The following is a 22,991-nucleotide window of genomic DNA, read 5'->3' as shown; positions in this document are numbered from 1 at the left end:
TCTCCCATTATAGGTTTAAATCAAATCTCTTCCATTTCCCATATGTTTTTAATCCTGAATAAAAAGTAATGGATCTGCCTACACATACAGTATGTGTGATATACAGAATAATCGGTGTGAAATGTATATGTATAGAATAGACATTAAAAGTTTAGCCTATTGTCTTTGAAATGGAATTACTATGCTCAAGGGTAAAGTTATGATGAAATGTTTCTTTGTGAAAAGCAGGGCTGGGGAAAAAACGCCATATAACCTGACTGAACCTGCATTAGAAGCCACCTGGTTTCCATTCTGCTGGCTCAGCACTTTATTAGATCATATAGGTTTAATCATTTATGACATTTCAATGCACTTAGATTAGATTGCAGATGTTGAATTTCTTCTTAAATGGATCTTCCCTCCATTAAGTAAATTATTGAAAAATATTTTGTACCATGGCTTAAGAAGAAGGTATTTCAGCTTACAAGGTGGTAGCAACTGCTGGCCTTTTAAAAACATTACAGGTCATGCCTAGTGACGATCTCAACAAGATGTACCAAATTATGGATTGTAGAAACGTATTTACATTGCTAATTCTAACCAGTTCAAAGTACTTGTAAGATGAAATCCTTGTGTTGTCACCTTTCTGGAGACTACAACATCCCACTATGTTCTCCTTTTTTCCCCTATTGTTTTAATGCTACTCTTAAAAATACTTTTTTGCAATGTTTAAGAAAAATAACTTTAATTTTTCAGATGTGAATATTGGTTGATTTTCTTGGGGGGGGGGGGGGAAGGGGGAAATGGATCTTTACAATTAATTAATGTAAATTTCTATAAAAAAAATGTTAAGACCCTGATTCTGTAGAAAGAAAAGGAGTACTTGTGGCACCTTAGAGACTAACCAATTTATTTGAGTATAAGCTTTCGTGAGCTACAGCTCACTTCATCGGATGCATACTGTGAAAAGTGTAGAAGATCTTATTATATACACACAAAAAGCATGAAAAAATACCTCCTCCCACCCCACTCTCCTGCTGGTAATAGCTTATCTAAAGTGATCACTCTCCTTACAATGTGTATGATAATCAACTTGGGCCATTTCCAGCACAAATCCAGGTTTTCTCACCCCCCCACCTTCCCCCCCCACACACACAAACTCACTCTCCTGCTGGTAATAGCTTATCCAAAGTGACCACTCTCCTTACATTGTGTATGATAATCAAGGCGGGCCATTTCCAGCACAAATCCAGGGTTTAACAAGAACGTCTCGGGGGGGGGGGGGTAGGAAAAAACAAGGGGAAATAGGTTACCTTGCATAATGACTAAGCCACTCCAAGTCTCTATTCAAGCCTAAGTTAATTGTATCCAATTTGCAAATGAATTCCAATTCAGCAGTTTCTCGCTGGAGTCTGGATTTGAAGTTTTTTTGTTGTAAAACAGCGACTTTCATGTCTGTAATCGCGTGACCAGAGAGACAGTTGTGCCCACATATCTATTCAGGGGACACCATCACGGGGCCTGTGCCCACATATCTATTCGGGGACACCATCACAGGGCCTGTGCCCAGCAGGAGAGTGAGTTTGTGTGTGTGTGGGGGGAAGGGGGGGGGGTGGTGAGAAAACCTGGATTTGTGCTGGAAATGGCCCACCTTGATTATCATACACATTGTAAGGAGAGTGGTCACTTTAGATAAGCTATTACCAGCAGGAGAGTGAGGTGGGAGGAGGTATTTTTTCATGCTTTTTGTGTGTATATAATAAGATCTTCTACACTTTCCACAGTATGCATCCGATGAAGTGAGCTGTAGCTCACGAAAGCTTATGCTCAAATAAATTGGTTAGTCTCTAAGGTGCCACAAGTACTCCTTTTCTTTTTGCGAATACAGAGTAACACGGCTGTTACTCTGAAACCTGATTCTGTAGAGGACATCTGCATGTGCTTACCTTTAAGCATATGAGTAGTCCCAGTAGCTTTGTTGGATCGAGGCCTAAGACGTTTAAAAGATGTACAGCATTGATTATGGAAGTGCAAACTGATTACTCAATATTAGAATTTATGGCCAGATTTTCAAAAGAGCACGGTTCCCATTTAGGATCCTCCATGAAGTGGGCGCATTTTGAAAAGGGCTCAGCACTCAGCAGCTCCCCATTGACTCAGTGGGAACAGTGGGTGCTGATCTCTTTTGAAAATCTGGCCCTTACAGGTTGCTCTTTTTAAAATGTCAAATAATTTCCTTTAATATGGTTTCCAGGGTTACATTGCTAATCATGTTGCACTTGAGAGAAAATTGTAATTGAGAACCTTTCCAGGCACCCCAGTGGCCACCATAAAATGCAACTGTATGTAAGGTTTTTGGTTGCTTGTATATTGACAAATGCACTATGTTTAACATCCAGCATACTTTATCCTCTTCATTTGAAAGGGAGCATTGAAAGTCTTTGAGATCAAGATTATTATGTTTGTGTTGCATACATAATTTTGTACTATTCTTCTGGTTACAAGCCCTTCACCCAGCAATATGTTCATATGGATAAAGGAGACAGAATAAATCATATTGAGTTGTTCTGGCAGATAATACCTTTAGAACAATAAATTATGTAAGACTGTCTCCTTCAAAAAATGAAAACTTTGATGTTACAGATCTGAAAGTAATTGGAAAACTCATGCAAATGTATTCTTAGTCAAATAAATTTCCTCGATGCCAAATTTGTCATATTTACTTGTAGCTAGTGATAGAAGATCTTTTAGTTGTAACAAAATTGATATTTCTAAATGCATCATATATTGACTTTTGATGGTGTATATTTCATTATTTTCTTCAAGGAGTTTGACAGTAATCTTTGGATATTAATATTTTATGGGAACAACAAAAATGTCAGTACATTCCCCATTTAAAAAAAAAATTGGGGAACACAAAAAATCTGTTTGTTAAACAAAGGTCAGGATACTCTGAGAAGTGCTTGAGAAAGCCACCCACGATGGGGGGACATATTCCATTAGAGCTAGTTTACAGATAGATGAGGCTGTGCTATAGAGACAAACATTTATCATATTTCTTAATGGTAGTTAAGAACATTAACAATATAGAGTATTAAAATTAGTCTTTAGAGGTGGGAAGGATTGTCCAGTTATATTTTAAGATGTTCTGAATTATAACCAAACTGATTTTTCTACATCAGGCATTTTGTAAACAGTGACCTAAACTGTGCGCTTCTTCAATTTTGTTAGTCTCTGAAATAGGCCTTTTTTAATTTTGTGATTCAGTTCAAAGCATTTTTTTGGTCAGCTGTAGATTTCATATATGTTTCTGTGCATTAATCCAACTACAGAGTAGCTCTCTCAGAATTAGAATTTCTTAAATTATGTTGTACCACAACATACTAGTTTAACAGCTGTTTGTGTGTGTGGAGGTTTTTATTGAATTTGCATGCTATTTGATATTGAGCATATTTTAGTCCCTGAAGGAAAATCGCCTGTTTTCATTTAAAAGAAGTGACTGCACAGAGAAACAGCATTTAAGAATATTGTTTAAGGTAAACTGTGACCAGGTCTGTCTAAATTTGTTTGTTAAATTAGTAGTATCTTGAATTCTCAGTCTTATTTCTTCTGCACATTGTGAGGAGGGAGAGATTTGTTTTAAGAAAGTTTTTGTTTAATTGCAACCAGCAGAAAACAACCCCAAAGGCAAATTGTCCGTACAGAGAGTTTACTACTCAAGAGTCTTGCTTTTTTTTTTGGTTTGCTTGGCTGGTACAGAGTTGAGGCTAAGAGAGGCCCTATAAATCTTTTCTGTTGGACCAGTAGCAGCGCTTTCTTATCTGCGTTTAATGAGGAAACTCCATTCACTAACAAAGCTGTGGATTGGTTTTTTTCTTATGCAAAAGATGGGGAGGAATTCTGTTTAACTTTGGGAAATCTTAAAAAAAAAAAAAAAATTTTTTTTTTTAAAAGACATTTTCTGGGACTGCCTTCAACCAAGGAAACACCGCTGGATTCCATTGTGTTTCTGAAACGAAAAACCTTCTCCATATAATTTTCAAAGGTCAAATAGCTTTAATTCTGTTTTGGCCGTGTTTGTGTTGAATTTCAGCCAGCATTCTCCACTGTACAGTAGTGACTTTTTTCCTTTCCCCCTTGTTTTCACTCAGTATAAACAGTTCCTTGCTGTAGTAACATAGACAAATATAGCAGAGGACTCTTTTCTGGGAGAAGAGTCTCCCCATGCATTTCTTAACCATTTTTGGGAAGAATTGATCTATCTGTGTATGAGAGAGAGGGAGGCAGTAGCTGTAAATTGAAGTGACATCATATGTATTACTTCCATTGATCCGCTTTTAGACTACAGCCAGGACAAAAGGAAATGGCATCAGGGAGGAAGTATGCTCATTTAGGCACAGATCCCAGTGTGATAATGGAGTAATAATAGAAATCACGCCACTGTCAATCGGTTGCTGCATTAGTCCGAGGCGCATTTCCCCTCCAAGGAGGCTTTCAATGACTTCATTCAAGTGTAGGCTGAAGCAAACGGGATATTCAGCATACCAGCTGTACTGCTTCAGTGATTTGTGTCCTGGCTTAGGGGTGCAGCGTAAGCAGTGGTGCTATGGATGCTCAAATGCATATATCGTTGTCACATTTCATGGCTGTGAAAGGTCAGTAGTCAAATGTTTCAATGACATTTTTCTAGTAAAAATGGTGAATCTGGCATTTATTGCATTATTCTAATGGGGGAATTGACAAATAGTCTTTTTAGTGTGGGTGGTCTTCTGGGATGTGGGGCCAATGACCGTATAGCTACACTGAGAGAGCTTTGAGGAGGCAAGATTCATTGTCATTTTTACAGGCTATGGGTGACGTTCAGAAAATCCATATTCTATTCCAAGGTGCTTTGTGGAAACTTTCTAAAAACTATTAAAAGTTCTGAGATTTACTTGTAGTACAGTATCCTATTTGGAGCATTACTGAATTATAGTTTGCTGTGGATAAAATACAAGATAGCTGTTTTCCCTTGTCTCCAGATGTTTAGTAAACATTGAATCTCAGTATTTAGAGCAGGAGTGCATGTGTAAGCTAATTCAGTGACAACCTACAGTTGTAGTTTTCTGGACAAATATTGTCTTTTCCATTTGACTGTGTCCCTTTTTTTCCTCTTTGGTCTCTTTCAAATACGAAATCAGTTTTGGCATGCCACATCCTTTCAAAATTGTGTTTCAAAGTTAAAGGTCTAATTGTACGAACTTAAAAGCCACTGCACCAGTTCACGAACAAGAAGCAATATTTAATATGCTATCTGAAAAGAAAAGAAAAGCAAAAGTATTCAGTACCTTGGTAGAGGTAGTGCAGACAGCAACTTCAAAAGCAAGACAAGCAAAATAAGATTCACAATATTGGGAAAATGACCTTCTAGCTGGGATATTATTTAGTTGTGTGGAACATTACAAAAAAGCTCCAGTGTGCTTGATCACAACATATTAATTCATTCCCTTTTTGTAGTTTTTGTACAGTGAAGTACAATCAGCCAAAAAGCCCTGGGAAAGGAACTTGATTTCTAAGGGTTTTGGGGGTAAGGAGTTGGGACTAGAACTGTCTGCTTTAAAATATATGTACATGATGTTGTATCAGTCATCACCATACTATCTCTTCACCAACTGGTTGCATTAGATTCACATTGTAAATAGTGTTTTAATTCTGACCACATTTTCTGGTGTAAGATTTCTCCTTTAACAACCACATCAAACTGAGCATTTTTGTGTGACACATATTCCGTTATTTGTCAGAAAATTTTTGCTTTTTAATGCAGAAAACTGTTTTTATTTTTGTCCAGGTAGAAATATACAGTGGCACTGTAAAATTTTGCCTTCCCATATTTTGCTGTTGCTATATCGTATATTTCTACTAATGATGATGTACTCAATATACAGTCAGAGAATTTGATTTGATTACATAAAATGTACTTAAAGTACAATTTGTTACTACTGTTGTTTAACATTTATATTGTGTTAGCACCAAGAAGCCAGCCAGGCCAGGGTCCCATTGTAGCAGCTGCTGTACAAACATATGGAAAATGATAGTCCCTGTCCCAAAAAGCTCACAGGCTAAAACACAAGACACAACAGGTGAATGAAACAAACATTTGGATCAGGGTTGGTGATGGGGGAGACAAGGTAAGAAACAATAATAGGATGTTCACAGTTAATTAGACATCTGTATATTTATTTACCAAGTTTGAGGTTTTCTGAAATTATAAAAAGGTCTTTAAAACAAAAAAGAGAGAAAATAGTTGGTTTACCAAATAATGTAATTCATGCCATTCCATTTGGGAAAAACAAGGAATCTATACACAAATTGGGGATTTTTGTAATAGTTTTTGCAATGAAGCTTTGTAGAGCTTTCCTTATCTTGAAGCAAGCTACATGTCATGTTAGGGAGAGTCCTTTTATTAAGGGGGAAAAAAACCTGAGGGAATATGTTTGCGCTCCCAGCATTTTAGTTAAAATGAATAAGAAAGGACAATATGTTATAGCTGTGCCCACTTAGTGCCACTTTAGTTGGGTCTGTCAGCATTTCCTCCGTTAATGCCTCTACCTTCTGCTCTAGACACTCGGTTTAGTAGCTCATAATGTGGCCTTAAATTATGCTGTGAGCTGTGACCTGGCATACAGGGTCCCATCCCAGGGACTTAGAACGTTGGGAAAAGAAGAAGTTACAAGTTTCCGTTGTTTTTTTCTGTGTGCTCAAATGTAATATAAATTTTAAACTGTAATTCTCAAAATGCAGCACAGTGAGGTAAATTACGGAAATGATTATTGCCTTACCTCTGGATTTCTTTGCTTCTGTTGGCCTAAATCAGATTCCCCAGCGTTATTTTAAATAATAACACTTTGTGTGTGAATTCATATTACAGATATGGTGAAAAACCTTAAAAAATAAAACAAAACCACAGCTACCTGCAGTTTCTAAAAGCTAAGGCTGGCCTTATTATCCTTCTGTTTAGCAGTGAAAGCTTTCTAAATAAGTGCATGGTGTTCTGCAGCATTTCAAATTTTATTAGCATTCAAAATAAATTCAGTTTCCAAGCAGAACCAATTCCCAGACGTCTTTCCTGTCTGTCGTGTCTCCCACCTCCTCCCCCGGCCACTTGAAGCAGCTGCTCTTGGAATAAACAATAAACATTTCAGTGGGCATTTTAGTGGGTGACTTTACATTGAAATATTAATAACATTTATTTTCATTTATTACTATTTTTAACTTTGTTTTCCTTGCAGTTGGCAGGTTTGAGTGTTACTTTGAAAATATTCCAATTAGAACAAGTGAGTAGGTTGTGGCTTTTTTCAAACCCCGAGAATACAGCTTTAATAATAAAAGAATGCATTGTGAGGAAAATAAATTGTAAAAATGCTAGTGATTTATGTCCCTTCTTATTAGCATTTGATTTATGTGCTAATGCCAAGCGATGTCAGTCTGAGAGTGAAGATAATGTCTCATTGCTTGTTTAGCTGGTGATATCTGCCAAAGCTTTACAGGTTAAGATTTGAGCAGAAAATTCTTGATTGCTTCATGGTCTTTGAGCAGAAAATTCTCAATTGCTTCATGGTCTTGTTGCCAGAGTGCTGTTTTTTGGTATGCAAGGGGCTATTTTTAAAATAAAAGAAACAGTTAGGAATTCTCTCTGACACTTGCATCCCTCCAGGGGGTCCAAGGCAAAGTGAGAGGGAACCTTTTTTCATCTCAGGCTAATTGTAAGGTAAGGGTTTGTGTAGTCCAAGCAATCAACCTTGGCTGCAGTTTCTTTCATGAGAAGATGAAAGTAATGTTCTTTATGTCTGCCTTTGGCTGGCACCTGGGAAGCTTAAGAAGGCAGGGTGGAGTGGTGGGCAGCGCAGAAGCAGGAGAAGGCCTTAGACCGAAAGGGAGACTGTGACCTTAAATTGGGACAAAAGTGGAATTAGGGTGGAAGCAGTATGATTTTTGTCCTTTAATAATCTGCAAAATGTTAGAACTGAGTAATGGTGGGTTTGTATTTTGCATGCAAGAATTAAAGTTGATGATATGTGGGTTTTTTTTCTTTTTCCCCTTTTGGTGTCCCAGAATGGAGAACATGGGTGTGTGGGGGAGGGTGGTGGGGTGGACGGAAGCATTTGAGTGAATCAGGAGCCTGTGATAGAACTTTTAGAACCCTGAATTTCCAGTATGTTTCCTGGCAGCTATTGTGTATTCTTACTTTGTGCTTTCCGTGAATTATTTATTTGTTCGTCCGATAAGCCTATTAAATGAAGCACTTAAGCACTCGTTACATCAGGCGTCATGCGCTTTTTCTCTTCAGGCTACCTGTGGTTCATCTAAAAAATGTTACATTTTGGAATCAGGAACAGCTGCTAAATATATATACACAATAGGTACATAGACATTATATCTTTCCCTTCTTTTTGGTATGAGAATGGATAACTTATGACTCTTTGCACTAGAAATGTGCTGTCACAGTCTTAATTTTGCTGCATGCCACTTATTTATACCGTGTTTCTTTGTACACTGCAGGAATACAGTGAAATTGTTTATATAACAAATCAGCAGACCCCTGATGTAGTTAAACATTCATATGTCTGGTGGCCTCCTGAAGTGATGCACTATAAATTATCCTTTTGTTTCAACCCCACCAAGCCTCCACAAAATGGAATTACTTAGCATATGTATTCCATAAGGAACAGAGCCTATTAAGCCAAGATAATGTTTGAATAAGAAAACATGATTTTGATCTGATCTTAATATAGAAATGAAAAGCCATGGAAAATGAGTCTTAACTAGGCCCCAGAACAGAGTCTTTCAAAATACAGACAACATGAACTCTGAGGTTTTTCCAAAATCAACTAGCTCTTCATCAACTACTAGGTCAGCATTTCAAACACATGCTAGAATTACACAGGTTATCCTAGCCTTGTTGTCTTTGGTCTGTGTCAGTTTAATTGCTTAGTAAGCAGTTTTATTCTTACCATACATGTATTTTACTCTTAGCTTCTCCCGGACCAGCTGGTCTTACTTCTGGAATCTCTGTTGGAGGAGAAGATGTTATGTCTCAGAATTCTACAATGCTTAGAGAAAACATACCACCTTGATGAGCAGGATGCAGAGGTAATTCATTAACAGTCCCACTGCAATATTAAAAAGAGTCATTGTGCTATTGACTAGGAATATTGACATTCCATTAGGACCCAGTGCTATTCCAGCTTCTTTTTCCATTAGAGAATTCTAAAATTGTGTGTATATGTATTACTGAAGAAGCAACAGGTACAGAATGCCTGCCTTACTCTGTATTTCTCTGTGAATATGTATTATATTAGTGAATATCATGTGTAAGCTAATATGTTTGCATACTATAGTTAGACTATCTAAAATAATTAGTACAGCCAGTTTGCATAGCCTCCACTATGTGTGTACATGTGAACAGTACGCGCGCCTTTAAGAGGTGTGCGCACACAAATGTTAAAACTGCTTACTTCATATATACATATTGTATACTGGAACTTGCATGATTTAGATAAGGTGTCAGACTTCAGAATGAGACCATTCATGTTTGTTTTGGTCTAAATTTCTTGTTCCACTTGATCAGCTCATTGTTTGCCTTTAGCTAGCACTTACATAATATAAAATTGTGCTTTTATGAGAGAGTAAAATGACTTCTGTGTTCATGGGATATGAGTTCCAAGGAGCAACTAGATCTTTATAGCTGCATCTGTTAATTGCAGTATGTGTTTAAACAGTCTTGGGAGAAATTATTATTTATATGATGATATAGATGTGCATAGCACTTTACAGACAAAAATAAGGACACAATCCTTACTCCAAGGGCTTGCAAACTTAGGGGCCTGATCCTGTAAACACTTACTGCAGGGCATGGTGTTAACTGTGGGGTCTGCGATCACTTAGTGCTTAAGGTTTCTGCAAGAGCTGTGCTTTATTCTGTGTCCAGTTTCAACTGGCTCTGCCTAATAAGATGTTCACAGTGCCTCGCCCAGACACTCTGTCTGGGAACCACAGCCATTAAAGCACAATTCCCATACCATATCATCCCTTCTAATCCAAAACTTAATAACACTTACTACTACTGTGCAGTAGTCCCATTGACTTAGCAGGCTGAGAGAATTTAAGTTAATAGGACTGCTCATGGTAGTAAGCAACATTCACAACAGTAAATGTTCTCAGGCTCTGGACCCCACGTAGACAGTGTCCAGAGAAAGCACATTTGGGAGAAGATGGAGGAAATGAAACCAATCCAGGAAATATGCATTGTGTAGATGCTGGTTAGATGTTCATAAACAAAAAATAGTTATTGAGGAGAATATATTCATACCAGTATAATGAAGGAGCACTGTTAAACTTAACATATTTGACTCCTATTTAATTAAAAACTGCTGTGAACACCCCAGAAGGTCACTGTGCATGGTTTCTCATGTATAATTGAAATTTTATGGTAGTAATTAAAATAGAAGGAAAAAGTGAAATCTGGCTCATGTTTGTTACAAGAAAATGGCTAGGTAGATGTAATATGTTTTAGAGCCCCATATAAATCCAAACATTAATTTAAAAACTCCAAACTGCAGTCTAGCCTTTTTCAAAAAAACTCTGCCAGGTGACATTTCAACAGTTGCTATTTATTTCAGCTTTTTATTTTTTGTTTATCAGAGTTTCCAAGTGCCAGACTTATTTTCAATTAGTATTCAAACAGACTTTTCTATTTATAGGAATTAGGATCTATTTTAATCACAGATGAATGCCAATGAAATGTCAGGAGTTCTATAATGGGAAGAGGAATAACTAGGGAGGTAGGATCAAAGCGGGAGCTCTAGTGTTTCTATTTCATGCCAGTGAATTGTGAGCTACTAGACCTTGGGTTTAGGGTTGTTTTGTTTTGTTTGTTTTTCCTCCTTAAACTACATAAATTCATGGGGGTTGGGTTTTTTGGTAGCTTTACTTAACTGCACACCAGTGATCTTTCATATTTTTTCTCTCTTTGCAACAAAATTATGACCTCAACAAAAGAAGCATAATCTCTGTTTTATTGTACAAGGTGAAACCAAAGGCTTAACAGACCTTTAAGAAGTACAACTAAGATAACATTACCATTAGAGTTTTACCAGTCATCAGATCAGAGACACGTACAGTCCTTTAAAGGGAATGTTAGTTTACACACTGTCACATACCTAAGGAAGGGACCTTTCATGTTTCAAACTACAGTAAGTGCAGAACAGAGTTTCTTTATAAAGACACTGGGACATGGAATTGCAGGATTCCAATCCAAGCTTTTAGCTGAGCTGTTAGGGTCTAAGTCTGATTAGCTGGGACATTAATCTGTTATAGTTAAACCTACATAGTTACAGGATCTCAAATACTTCTATTAACAAAACTTCACAATGTGAGTATTAGAAATGTAAGCATTCAAAATTGCAGGCATAGAAGTAAAAAGAAAGCTGTTAATGTCACAGTTTTTATTAAGGATCTTTTTTGTATGTAGAAAATTGTCATTTCCTGTCTAGCAGCAGACAGCTCAGTAAAGTACACTAACTTCTTAATTATTAAGAAGTAATTATTTCCAGTTACATTAATTCTTGTGCTGGAGATTAGCCATGATCAGACCAACAGTGTACTAAACTGGTATAATTCTTTAAAACAGGCATGGCACATGGATCCTACTGTTAGCAGAAATTGTCAATAGAACATCCAGTACACCTTTCTTAGTACTGTAGGTAGCAAAGTGACCTCACTCTAGCAACAGAAGGAATATAAAAATATTAATTTCTCCTGCTAGTAAACTAAAGCTATATCTATACTTACAAGTTTACAGTGGCACAGACACATTATGCCTGTGGGAGAAAGCTCTCCCATTGACATAAAACCAGCTTAATGAGTGCTGGTAGCGATGTCGGCAGGAGAGCATCTCCCACCGACATAGCGCTGTACACACAAGCGCTTATGCCAGTGAAATTTATCACTCGGGGGTGTTTTTTTCACATCCCTGAGCTACAAAAGTTTTGCTGACATAAGTGCTAGTGTAGACATGGCCTTATGTGTATGTATGTATCCATTTCAGATTTTGTATTGCTGAGGCAAGGAGTCTGAATAATCTCACCTCAGTCAGCATTGTGGAGAAATGGGTAACGGGGGAGAACAGAGAAGACAAAATGCCTCTGGCAGCTTTCATCACTCTGGGCAGATTGAGAAAAAACACATTTTTCTCAGTCTCTCTCTCTCTCTCTCTTTTTTTTTTTTTAAAGACTTTGGTGTTCTTTATAAAGATTGCTGCTTTGATACTTCAGCACAGCAGCATTCAACATAATACTGAAACCAGTACAGAAGCAGAAAGGGAATATATTGTACAATAAGGTCTCGAGTCCAGTGTGTATGGAGATTGGGAGCGCATGCATTAAGCCTGTTTTGGCTGTGAACTGCTCTTTAGCTCACTCACATGTATAATACAGACTTCCCTGACATATATCTCATTGGAGATGTAAATCTCTTTCCTGAATTTCAGAAACACTGCAGGTGACCTGATGATTATTGCTCAGCCTTTCACCATATAAGAGAACAGCGCAGACCATTCCTTCCAGCTTCTGTTTCTTGAAGCCTTTATACACATTTGTGAGGCATTAACCTTCCTTTTTCCAGTTGAACATGCTTTCTGTTCCAGCCAACATTTCTCTTCTGAACTTACACTTGCACGCTGTACTGTATCGAATCAGAGAAGTGTGGGACTGGAAGGGACCTCAATGCGGTCCAGTCCCCTGAACTCAAGGCAGGACTAAGTAATAACTTGACCATACCTGACAGGTGTTTCTCTAACCTATTGTTAAAAACCTCCAATATTATGTCTAGGTATGTTCCTGTGAGATATAAACTCACATATAAATGGGTCATTTCCTTGTGCAGTATTGTTCTCACCTCCCCACTGTGCAGCACTTGGGTGTCTGGGGTTTTCAGCCTTGGGGTCAAACATGATTCCAAAAAGACCAAGGGGCCAGAATCAGTACTTGGGGGAGACGATCTGCCTTGTTCTCTTCCCTTTTTTGCCACTTGGGCAACTCAAAAGGAGCAGGTGCCACCCACAAGTCCCATACGCCAGGAAATCCCCAGCAGGGAAAGTCGTCACGTGGCACTGAGCCAACATAACTGGCTCCTATGTCTTCCTCGTTACAGCTTCTCATGGGGCACATTGGGGGTAGGAAATGGCTGTGCTGGAGTGAACTGTACTTCAGTTATCTCCAGCTCGTTTATAGTCCCTCAGAGACTGCAGCTGTTTGGCAACAGCTAGAGCAAGACCTAGGCTGCTCTAAACTGTGCTGGGGCAGAGTATTGAGGAAGCTGTAAGTAGTTGATGGTTCTCAGCTTCTCTTTTCCCCCCTCTCCTGCATGTCTGTGTAGCAGAGTGGAGCTGGCCTTTGCAAGGCACTCTGCTAGACTCAGCAGAACCAGCCAAGCTCCTGCCTTGCTCTCACTGAGGCTGCCACAGCCCAGCTGGTAAGCAAGCAACGGAGCTACCCGAGCTACACTCCTCCCTGCTGGGGCAGAAGGGTGTTGAGCAGCTGCAACAGGAAAGAGAAAGCAGCTGCTCAGAGTACTCCCAGCTCACATGGAGCTGCTCCTGAGGCTGCAGGGGCAACAGTGGAAGGCAGTGACCCCTATCAGCTCCGCACAGGAATGGGCTGATTTAAACACCAATCAGGGAATATGTTTTCATTTCATAATCATATATGCATAATACAATTGCCCTTGACTGCCATTGTTGGACACTGTCTCCAGGGCCAGATGTGGGACACGGCTGGTCTAGTGGCATATCACTAATCATAAGTCACATAGACCTTGCATGGTCTAGGATGCTTGCTTAACTGTACTAACAGTATATCCCTCCTATTTGTGTAGTGCACATTTACAGTAAATAATGATTTCATTGCAATAATATTTCCCACGTCCAGTTTCTAGATTTTTAAAGGCTTAAGTTAGATCCTTAGACGTTTATGGCCAAAGTTTTTAGTGGGCCTTCTTGGGGTTGCGTGCTCTAGTTTGCATACACAAATTAATATCCTGGCACATACAATAGGCATGATTTTACAGACTGCTGTACTGGGGGTCAAAAGCTGTTTTCTTGTAAGCCCCCAAACAAGCAAATGAAGCAGCTCAGTGTGGACTGTGCAGACGGATTGAATACAGCATCCAAGAGGCTTCCAGGATAGCCAAAATCCTTTGTTCCTTTTAGCTCTGCTTGTGTCGTATTCTCCTTCTGGGCTGAGGCTTCAGCTGATAGACTTAGAGAGAGAGCTGGCTGAGCTCCCTAGACATATATTCTAAGCACTGATGACTTTATGGATGAGTATTGCAGAATTTAGTTGTAGGGTGCATAAAGCTGCAGTCTCCTAACCATGCTTCAGGTTTAAGGGATATTTGGGGGACTGTTTGTTCCTTATTAGATCTCCTAACCCAGGAGTCGGCAGCCTTTGAGAAGTGGTGTGCCGAGTCTTCATTTATTCACTTTAATTTAAGGTTTCACGCGCCAGTAATACATTTTAATGTTTTTTAGAAGGGGTCTCTCTTGTAGTCTATATATTATAAAACTAAACTATTGTCGTATGTAAAATAAACAAGGTTTTCAAAATGTTTAAGAAGCTTCATTTAAAATTAAATGAAAATGTTGATCTTATGCCGCCGGCCCGCTCAGCCCGCTGCTGGTCTGGGGTTCCATTCACCTAGGCTGGCAGCGGGCTTAGCGGGGTCTGCGGCTGGGACCCTGGCTGGCAAGGGGCCGGCAGCCAGAACCCCAGTCCGGCAGTGGGCTGAGCGGCTCAGCCCGCCGCCACTCAGGGGTTCCATCCGCCGGCTCCTGCCAGCCGGGATCCCAGCTGCCAGACCCGCTCAGCCCGCTGCTGTTCTGGGGTCCCGGCCGTGCCCATGTACAATGGGTACCTACCTTCTCCCTGGTTCTGGCCATTCTCTTCCTCTCTCTCTGCACTGAGCTGAGGGTGGGAATGCACTGAGCACAGGGCTGGGGTGAAGGAGCAGGCTGGGGGTTGGGGTGTAGGGTCTGGCCAGGAGCTAGAATGAGGGAGGGGGCTCAGGGTTGGGGCAGGAGGTTTGGGTGCAGAGCGCTTACCTGGGCAGCTCCCATTTGGTGGGAGGGGTGCAGGAGCTCCCATTTGGTGCTCGGGGTGGGGGTGGGGATGTGGGGGGTGCATGAGTCAGGATGTGGGGGGGTGCATGGGGTGGGGGGGCTGGGGATGTGGGGGGGTGCAAGAGTCAGGGCACAGGGCTGAGGGCATGTGAGGGGGTGCAGGTGTCAGGGCATGGGTGTGGGGGGCCTGGGTATGTGTGGGGGTGCCAGAGTCAGGGCTGGGGTTGTGGGGGGGTGAAGGAGTGAAGCAGAGGGCTGGGTGTGTGAGAGGGGGGTACAGGGCTCAGGGCAGGGCCCTTGGGGGTGTGCGGGGCTGCAGGGCTCATGGCAGAGAGCTGTGTGTGGGGCGGGGGGGTCAGGGCAGAGGGTGTGGGATGGGGTCGTGGGGTGCTCACGGCAGGTGGCTGGAGGGGATATGCCCCGCTTCCCCAAGGCCCTGCCCCCACTTCTCTGTCTCCGCTGGGAGCAGCGAGCAAGCTGACTCCGCTGCTCCCCTACCCCCTCCCTCGCAAGGGCCATCAGCTGAGGGAGGGACGGAGAGGAGGAGGAGGTGCAGGAACCCAGCACACTGTGAGAAGAGAGAAGAGACAGGGGAGCCGGCAGGACCAAGCTTCTGCCCCCTGCCCCTTGACCCTGGCAGGCAGCAGCGTGCCATTAAAAATGGACTTGCATGCCGTCTTTGGCACGTGTGCCATAGGTCGCCGACCCCTGTCCTAACCCAATCATATGCCCTTTATTTTCTCCCATAGCATAGTTAGATTGGGTTACGTGGGGTTCCTCCTCTCCTGTTTTTGAGGAAGTTGCTATACAGAAATCTATAGTCTGTACTCGTAGTAACCAAACCACAGAAAAAGCATTTTTTCCCTTCATTTGTCAATTGTTTCCTGCGTACAGTTGCCTTTTATTTGTAATCACAAAACAATGGGCCACCACTTTATTGCTGTTTCTGCTTTAAAAGTCACACTTCCATGAGACTAGGAAAAAATATTGACCTACCATTACAACTGGCTGAAGTCTCACAATTCTTTGAGACTGTTAACTTAACAATAAATATCATCTAGCCTGTATGCATGCATGGGCTTGCTTGTTCTTAGAGAGTATTATGTTTTATGTATCAGCCATTGTGTTTAAAATTTGGGAAGAGAGGATAGATTGGCTTGAAAGGAGAGGGAAAAACAACAAACCTACTTTTGTTGTGCAGAAGCTGGGACTTTCCAGGTGCACCCACTGCCCAAGGTCAGTTAATATTTTTTAAACCCTAATAACCTTGACAGTCTCTCTTTTGATATACTTGCGTAGGCTGAACATGTATGTCTGAGCATAGTCTTTTGAGAAAACCAAGTTTAGAAGTTTCACTAAAAGAATTTGAATAATTTAGTTACAAACATATTGACACTAGGGTGACGAGGTGTCTGGTTTTGGACCAGACCACCCGGTTAAAAAGGGATCCTGGCAGCTCTGGTAAGGACCCCTGACCGAGCTGTTGACTGTCCGGTTGGCGGCGACACTGTGCCGCGCAGCGGGGCTGGCAGGCTCTCTGGTCAGGAAGCAGTCGGCATGTCTGGCTCCTACCCTTGAGGGCGGTTGGGGGGGTTCATGTGCTGCCCCATCCTCCGCCTGCAGGCGCAGCTCCCGTTGGTTGGGTCAGGGCAGGGGAGGAACTAGCGTGAGTATGGTGCACGGGTGCTCAGCGGGCAAATGCTGAGGGGTTACGCGGCACACACCTCTTCCGCTGCTGCCTGGCTCTCTTCTCCTCGCGTGGCTGGGCTCAAGCTGTGGTGCATGCCCTGCGGTGAACCGCAGTCCGTCTGTCGCCCCATCGCCGGCACCCAGGAGTTTGAGGTATGTTTATCCCTGTCTCCGAGTGCTGGGAATGGGGCTTCACCCCTATCCCCCTCACTGCATCCCTCCCACCCCAGCCCCCCCCCCCCCCACTTGCATCACTGCGTCCCTCCTTGTCACAGCCCCTCATTCCCCCCGTCACTACATCCCTCCCCATCCCAGCCCCTCGCACCTCCATCACTGCTTATCTTCCTATCCCAGCCCCCCACACTTCCAGCCTCCCATCATTGCCCCCCCGCCACCTACCCATCCCAGCCCTCTACCCCTTACAGCTCTCTCCCATCAATCCTCGCCACCTCCCAGAGCTGCAACCTCCCATGTCCCTCATCCCCCACAGCCCTGTACTCCATTCACCTCCATACACTGTTGCACTCCCATTATATCCCTGTACACCCCTGTGCCCCCCACAGCATCAGGCACCTGTAGCCTTCTGCCTCCCCCTGCATCCCCATCCACCCCACATACTCCCCCACACTCCCTCCTCTCTCCTTAACTGCCCCCTCTCATCCCCACCCTGCTCTTGTCCTTGGCCTCTTTCCCTCCCCATCCTCTCTCCTCCACCACCACCCCTTTTCCCCTCCAGCCCACCCTCCTGCCTTCCCGGCTGGGTGATTTAGGCAGCCTCTAGAAAAGTGTATGAAAATGTCTCTGTGTAGGCAAGTGTGTGCATGCATGCATTGTATGCATGTAAGAGACTGTGTGTCTTTGTGTGCATTGCTGCATGTGTGTATACCTGTGTGAACAAAATTTGCAGCCTAATTATTTGACTTTTATTCCTTTTGCTGGCTTGCACACACACAAAAATTGATGACAAAATATATGTGTATTCATTTCATAACAAGTTTTTTAAAAGAAAAGTGAACTCTAAAAGAAATGTATTATTTCTTAAAAAATGAATGTTGTTGACTAGTAATTGCAGAAGAGCCAATGTATCATACATTTCTCCCCACCTTTGTCTAGCTGAATTATAAACTCTTTGTTGCAGACTCTCTTTTTAATTGTATGTCCAGCACCTACCACTCTGGAGCCCTGATCTTAGTTGGGGTCTCTGGGAACTAAACAACAATTGTAATATTAAATAATGTGGAAGTCGATGTGTTAGTGCATGATAGATGTGTACACATGAATAGACATGTCTATCTGCATGTAGGTGTGGGAGTCAGTTTCTACAGATTTATTTATATAGGTATCTGGACAGGTGTGCATTTCTGTGGTTATGCTCTATGGATTTGTATTTGGGCTTCAGGCGTGGGCCCTTAATGGACTTATTGCAGCTGTAATAATGTGTGGTCCTGATTCCACACATAAAATTACAATAACTTTAGTGAACAGAAGACATGGAGCTGGTTATGAAAAATGGGAAGAGGGGAGGGAAAGAATCATGAAAACCTTTGTGAAATTTCATTTTTTTAAAAATTACTCTCTGACTATTTTGCTGCCGGCTCTAGCATCCTGTAACAAATAAAACCTGAACTTAGCATAATACATCTGTCAAAACAATAAATATGCCTGTTTGGGCCTTGCAGTGAAAATGAGCATGTGAGGGCAGGGGAGAGAGCAAGCGATGGAGTGAGTGGGGGGGGGGGCCAGCAGGCGGGGCAAAGGTGTTAGGTTTTCTGGAATTAGAAAGTTGCCAACCCTAATTGAGACAATCGAGAAAGCTTACAGCTGTGTTTCACAAACAGTAATCAGTAATAAGCAGCCTTCTTATTAAGCTATTTCCACAATTAGCTTTCTTGGTTCTTTATTCTAGATGGGGACAGGGATGGCCTATAAAACCAAAAGACTAGAGGCCATGGAAACAAGTCTACAGAGCAATAACAAAGGTGATACGACAGAGATCTGTCTACAAAACCATTTAGGTATGCTACAGAACAGAGGAATGGATAGGTGGGATTCTATCAGTTCTATATGATGCTGAAGTGATGCATCTAGAACTGTATTTTATGTCCTGGTGAATTATGGTAGATTTGGTGATACAAAAAGTGGAATTTAGATTAAACCAACAGTTTCATGCTACATTTCCCCACTACCTTCACTGGAGAGTTTGTTTTTCTTTCCTTCCTGCCTACAGAACTGGCTTACATTTTTGTAATGTATGCTGCCTGTGTAGCAGATAGAAATTGTTTTGTTAGTTTTTCTTGCCTCAGCAAATTGGTTGAAATGCTATTCAGCTCATAACTCTTCCCCTTTATTTCAAGATCATAAGGTGGTAGATTTTGGGGAGAAGAGAAAGGAGCGAGACTGTAACTGTGTTTGCAGAAAATGTGAGTGTAATGAGTTAAGATCGTATCATACGTCATGTGGGTGGCATATTGCCATTTTTATACAACTGCTTCATTGTACATGAAGTCTGCCTATGAAACCAAGGCCATAAAGTGGTGGCATCCTATTTCACTGACGGAGATCCAGTCGCTAATATAAACTATACAAGGTGTATGGTGTCTTAAAAATAGTGAGAATTATGTTTAGAACAAAATAATTTCAGCCCATTGATCTTTCCTAAATCATAAAATACTGGCAGATGTAAAAGTACAGATAAACTACAACGCAATATCTATCTCTCTACTTCCCTCCAGATGATTAAGTTAAGCTCATTCTTGTCCTCTATTATCCAGCTGTCCTGCAGGTTGTCGTTGAGCATTGTTAGAAAGCACCCTTGTAGAACACAGCTCTATATTGTAAAACTTCTTGGAGAACAGGAATTGGTCACGAAAGGTCTGACCATGTTGCTAGACTAACGAAAGAGGGAATTAGCATACTTTCTTTTCAGAATAGTTCCCCAGCTAACTCTCAGTCTCTGAGTATGCTTGGGGCTTTGGCGAAAATGGTTCAGTAGCCCTCTGCACCATACATTTGTACCTTTTAATACTATATATAAAACTTGCAGGTTTCTGTCATCAGGTTGCAAATACCTCCACACAGCCTGCTTATGGACAAGAAGTCCCAGTTCCTAGCTATCTTAACTGGGCCAAGGTCATGTTGGACTGCAGAGCAAAACACTGGAGTGTTTCGTATTGTATCATTGCAGATACTGGGGAAATATCTATACAACACTTGTACTGAGCCTGTGTCTTAGAGATGAGATCCCCACATTGAATTGAGGCAGAGGAGGGGAATATGCAGTTTGGTCTAATGCCCACATTGCCTAAATTTTCTTTCTCTTTAAAACGGGAGGCAAAATAAAATCTGTGGTACTTAAATTTAGAGCCGTTAGATTAAAGCAGCTTTCTGTTTTATTCTGTATTTAAACATATGGAACCAAATTAATCCCTGGTGTAATTCCAATTGAAATCAGTGGAGTTGTATAATCTTCTGGAGGCTGCAGTGAGTGGGAAAAGAAAATTGAAAAAGTAGTTTCTGATAACATACCTTTCACTTTCCAAAGATGAGGCTCAGGACATTGCAGAGCTGGGTGTGAGGCAAGAAAATTGGAATAGGATGAAGAAAAAGGCTTCCAGTAATGACAATGGGAATGTCCCTTGGGTTGACTGGCTCTCATGTCTGCCACAGCGGAGTTGATGTGTTGGGATGAATTTGTAAGCTTGCCCAAAGGATAATCTAACTCAACACCAGTAGCGATTATTTGGGCTTGTTTTGTTGCTGCATGAAAAGTATGGGGGCTTTTCCAGCCACTTGAGAAGTACACAAAATTCTGGAATCAGCATTCGCTCTCCTAGGTACATGTTTAGAGTGCAAGATTTATTGGGTGCTCAAAATAGCATTTCCCCAATCAGCAGCCCTCCCTCATTCCCTAGGATCTCCAGGAGCCAACAGCTGTGCATGTTTGTTCCAAGTGATTTCATTTGCTGCTGGGTGGCATTAGTGAAATGTTCCAGGCTCCTTATTGGCGCATTATACTATGTCATCCACTATTTTTCTAATTGTTTTGAGCTCTTAATTTGCTCCTCCTCTGGCAGCCCAACAGCACAGTGAGATTTGGAAAGTGGGGAGCAGATTGAAAGAGAGATGTAAATATGGAATTGTTTTCTATTTGTTCTTTATCCAAAGCAGCAAAGAAAGAGAATGTTGGTGCTTAGTTCCATTTTTCTAAAACCTGCCATATGAGGAGGTGACTAAGGTGAAGAGGTCCCCTGAAATTCTAAAATTTGTCCTGGTGGTTTTGGTTTTTTTTTGTTTCCTTGTTTGTTTGTTTTTTGTAAGGTGCTTTTGCTATATTTGATTGTTTATACAATGCTGAGGGGCAGTAAAGGAAGAAATAGCGCTGTAATGCAAACTGCCTGGCCTTGTCATAAAATCTAAAAGGTTATAGTATTGGTATATATGTGATGGCCTTTACACATTTGCCAGGATGTTAAGGAGGATGTAGTGTTGAGAAACACAAACAAGTGCCTTCAACAGTCTGGATTTGTGTTTCCTGATTGTTACAGCTTAAGACTGTAGCCGTATTTGTGCTTTTAATGGAACACTCTCTCTTAATGCAGTAATTGACACAACTCTTTACTTGGAGAAATTTCTAAAGATAAATGTTATTAGAAGTTACTATTTTTAATGTTTGATGGCTTGCTTTGTGCCTTTTCATTTCTCTGTTAAATGTTGGCTGTAGATCCTGGTTATCTCTGGACAATACCACAGAGCAGGAAAATCTGTCACACTCAGAGAACATAAGATCTTGGTAGAATGAGGAATGGGTCAGATCAAAATTGCTAACCACAGTTAGTCCTGACGTCATTACCTTAGCCAGAAATAAACCACTCACAACTCCATCTCTCTATTGCCTAGTAACTGACTAACTTCCTAATATGTGGGTACCGTTTTGTCCTCACTAGGGTTTTGCTACATTTCTTTCCCTGTCCAAAGGAGTTTAAATGGTGGGGTTGCGATGCCTCAGAGAGGAATTTTGCTGTATTCTACCTGGGGTAAGAGTCTTTGGAAATATCAAGTGTGAGTGAGTGAGCGATGCAAAACTGGAAACCTCCGAATAAAACCCTGTTGTTCTGATTTCAGTACAGGGTGTATGCATCTACTGAGTTTATAGCATAAGATGATACTTCCCTTAAGGTTGATTTCCTTATGGTGTGTGTATATGAGAGGTATCACATTGACATGCTTGGACACTGAAGTCCTCTGTCAACCAGGACTTTATGGAGTCTCCGGCTTTCCCTTTTTGAAGTGGAGTAGAGTATTTGATTTTTATGATTTTATTTTATTTGCTAGGGTTATGAGATGGAAGGGGGTGAAGTGTCGAGAGTGTCATTCTTACAATGGAAATCCTTTTGGAAGAGGAAGGTTTTGCAGCATTTCCTAAAGGTGATCAGACTCTGGATTCATGTGATCTCTTCTGGAGGTGGTTCCATAGCCAGATCCCCATAATTGAGAAGGCTTTGTCCCCAGCTCTCTCATGCTTTGTCCTGGACTTTGTGATCTGCATTGTACCAGAGGAGCATAGTTGTCGTGTTGGTTTATAGATCAGAATTTGATTTTTAATGTAGCTGGGGCTTGTTGCATTCCCTGTTTTGAAAATTAGGACTAAAGTCTTAAAGTAGGAGCCAGTGGAGGGACATGAAATAGGCAGCCACATTCTTTATTGGCTGTGGCTTGTGCATCCTCTTCATGTTTCACTTCCAATTCAGTGAATTATAGTAATGAAGCCAGAGGTGACACATGCATGGACCAAGGGGAGGAAGGGACAAAGTTTCCTAGCAAAGTGGAAGTTAAAGAAGGTATTTTTAGATACTGATACTACCTAGTCATCAAACCTACACATTGGTGTAACCAAAGGAATGACGTGCTGGCCAGTTGGTACTTGAAGTCGTTTTTCTCTTTATTGACTGGGACATAAAACTTCTTCTATTTGCAGTTTTTAAAAACTTGAATAATAATTAGAGAGAACATAGTGGGTGAGTTAATATCTTCATTGGGCCAACTTCTGATGGTGAAAGAGACAAGCTTTTGAGCTACACATGTTCTTCAGGTCAGGGAAAGGTATTCATGTCAGCTAAATACAAGGTGGAACAGAATGTTTAGCATAAAGTAGTTAACACATATTCTAAGG

The 22,991-nt window shown here is 41.3% G+C and overlaps 1 protein-coding gene across 1 annotated transcript in view; it reads left to right on the top strand.

The window, feature by feature from the left end:
- Positions 1–22,991, top strand: part of AOPEP (aminopeptidase O (putative)) — a 391,354-nt gene that overhangs the window by 347,733 nt on the left and 20,630 nt on the right. Inside the window, exons 20-21 of the mRNA XM_084629083.1 lie at positions 7,248–7,292; positions 8,992–9,108. Coding sequence (XP_084485209.1) covers positions 7,248–7,292; positions 8,992–9,108 — 162 coding nt within the window. The remainder of the gene's footprint in view (positions 1–7,247; positions 7,293–8,991; positions 9,109–22,991) is intronic.

This window comes from Lepidochelys olivacea, assembly GCF_965140295.1.
Source record: "Lepidochelys olivacea isolate rLepOli2 genome assembly, chromosome: 5".
Lineage (NCBI taxonomy): Eukaryota > Metazoa > Chordata > Testudines > Cheloniidae > Lepidochelys > Lepidochelys olivacea.
This window is presented reverse-complemented; position numbering and strand designations above follow the sequence as displayed.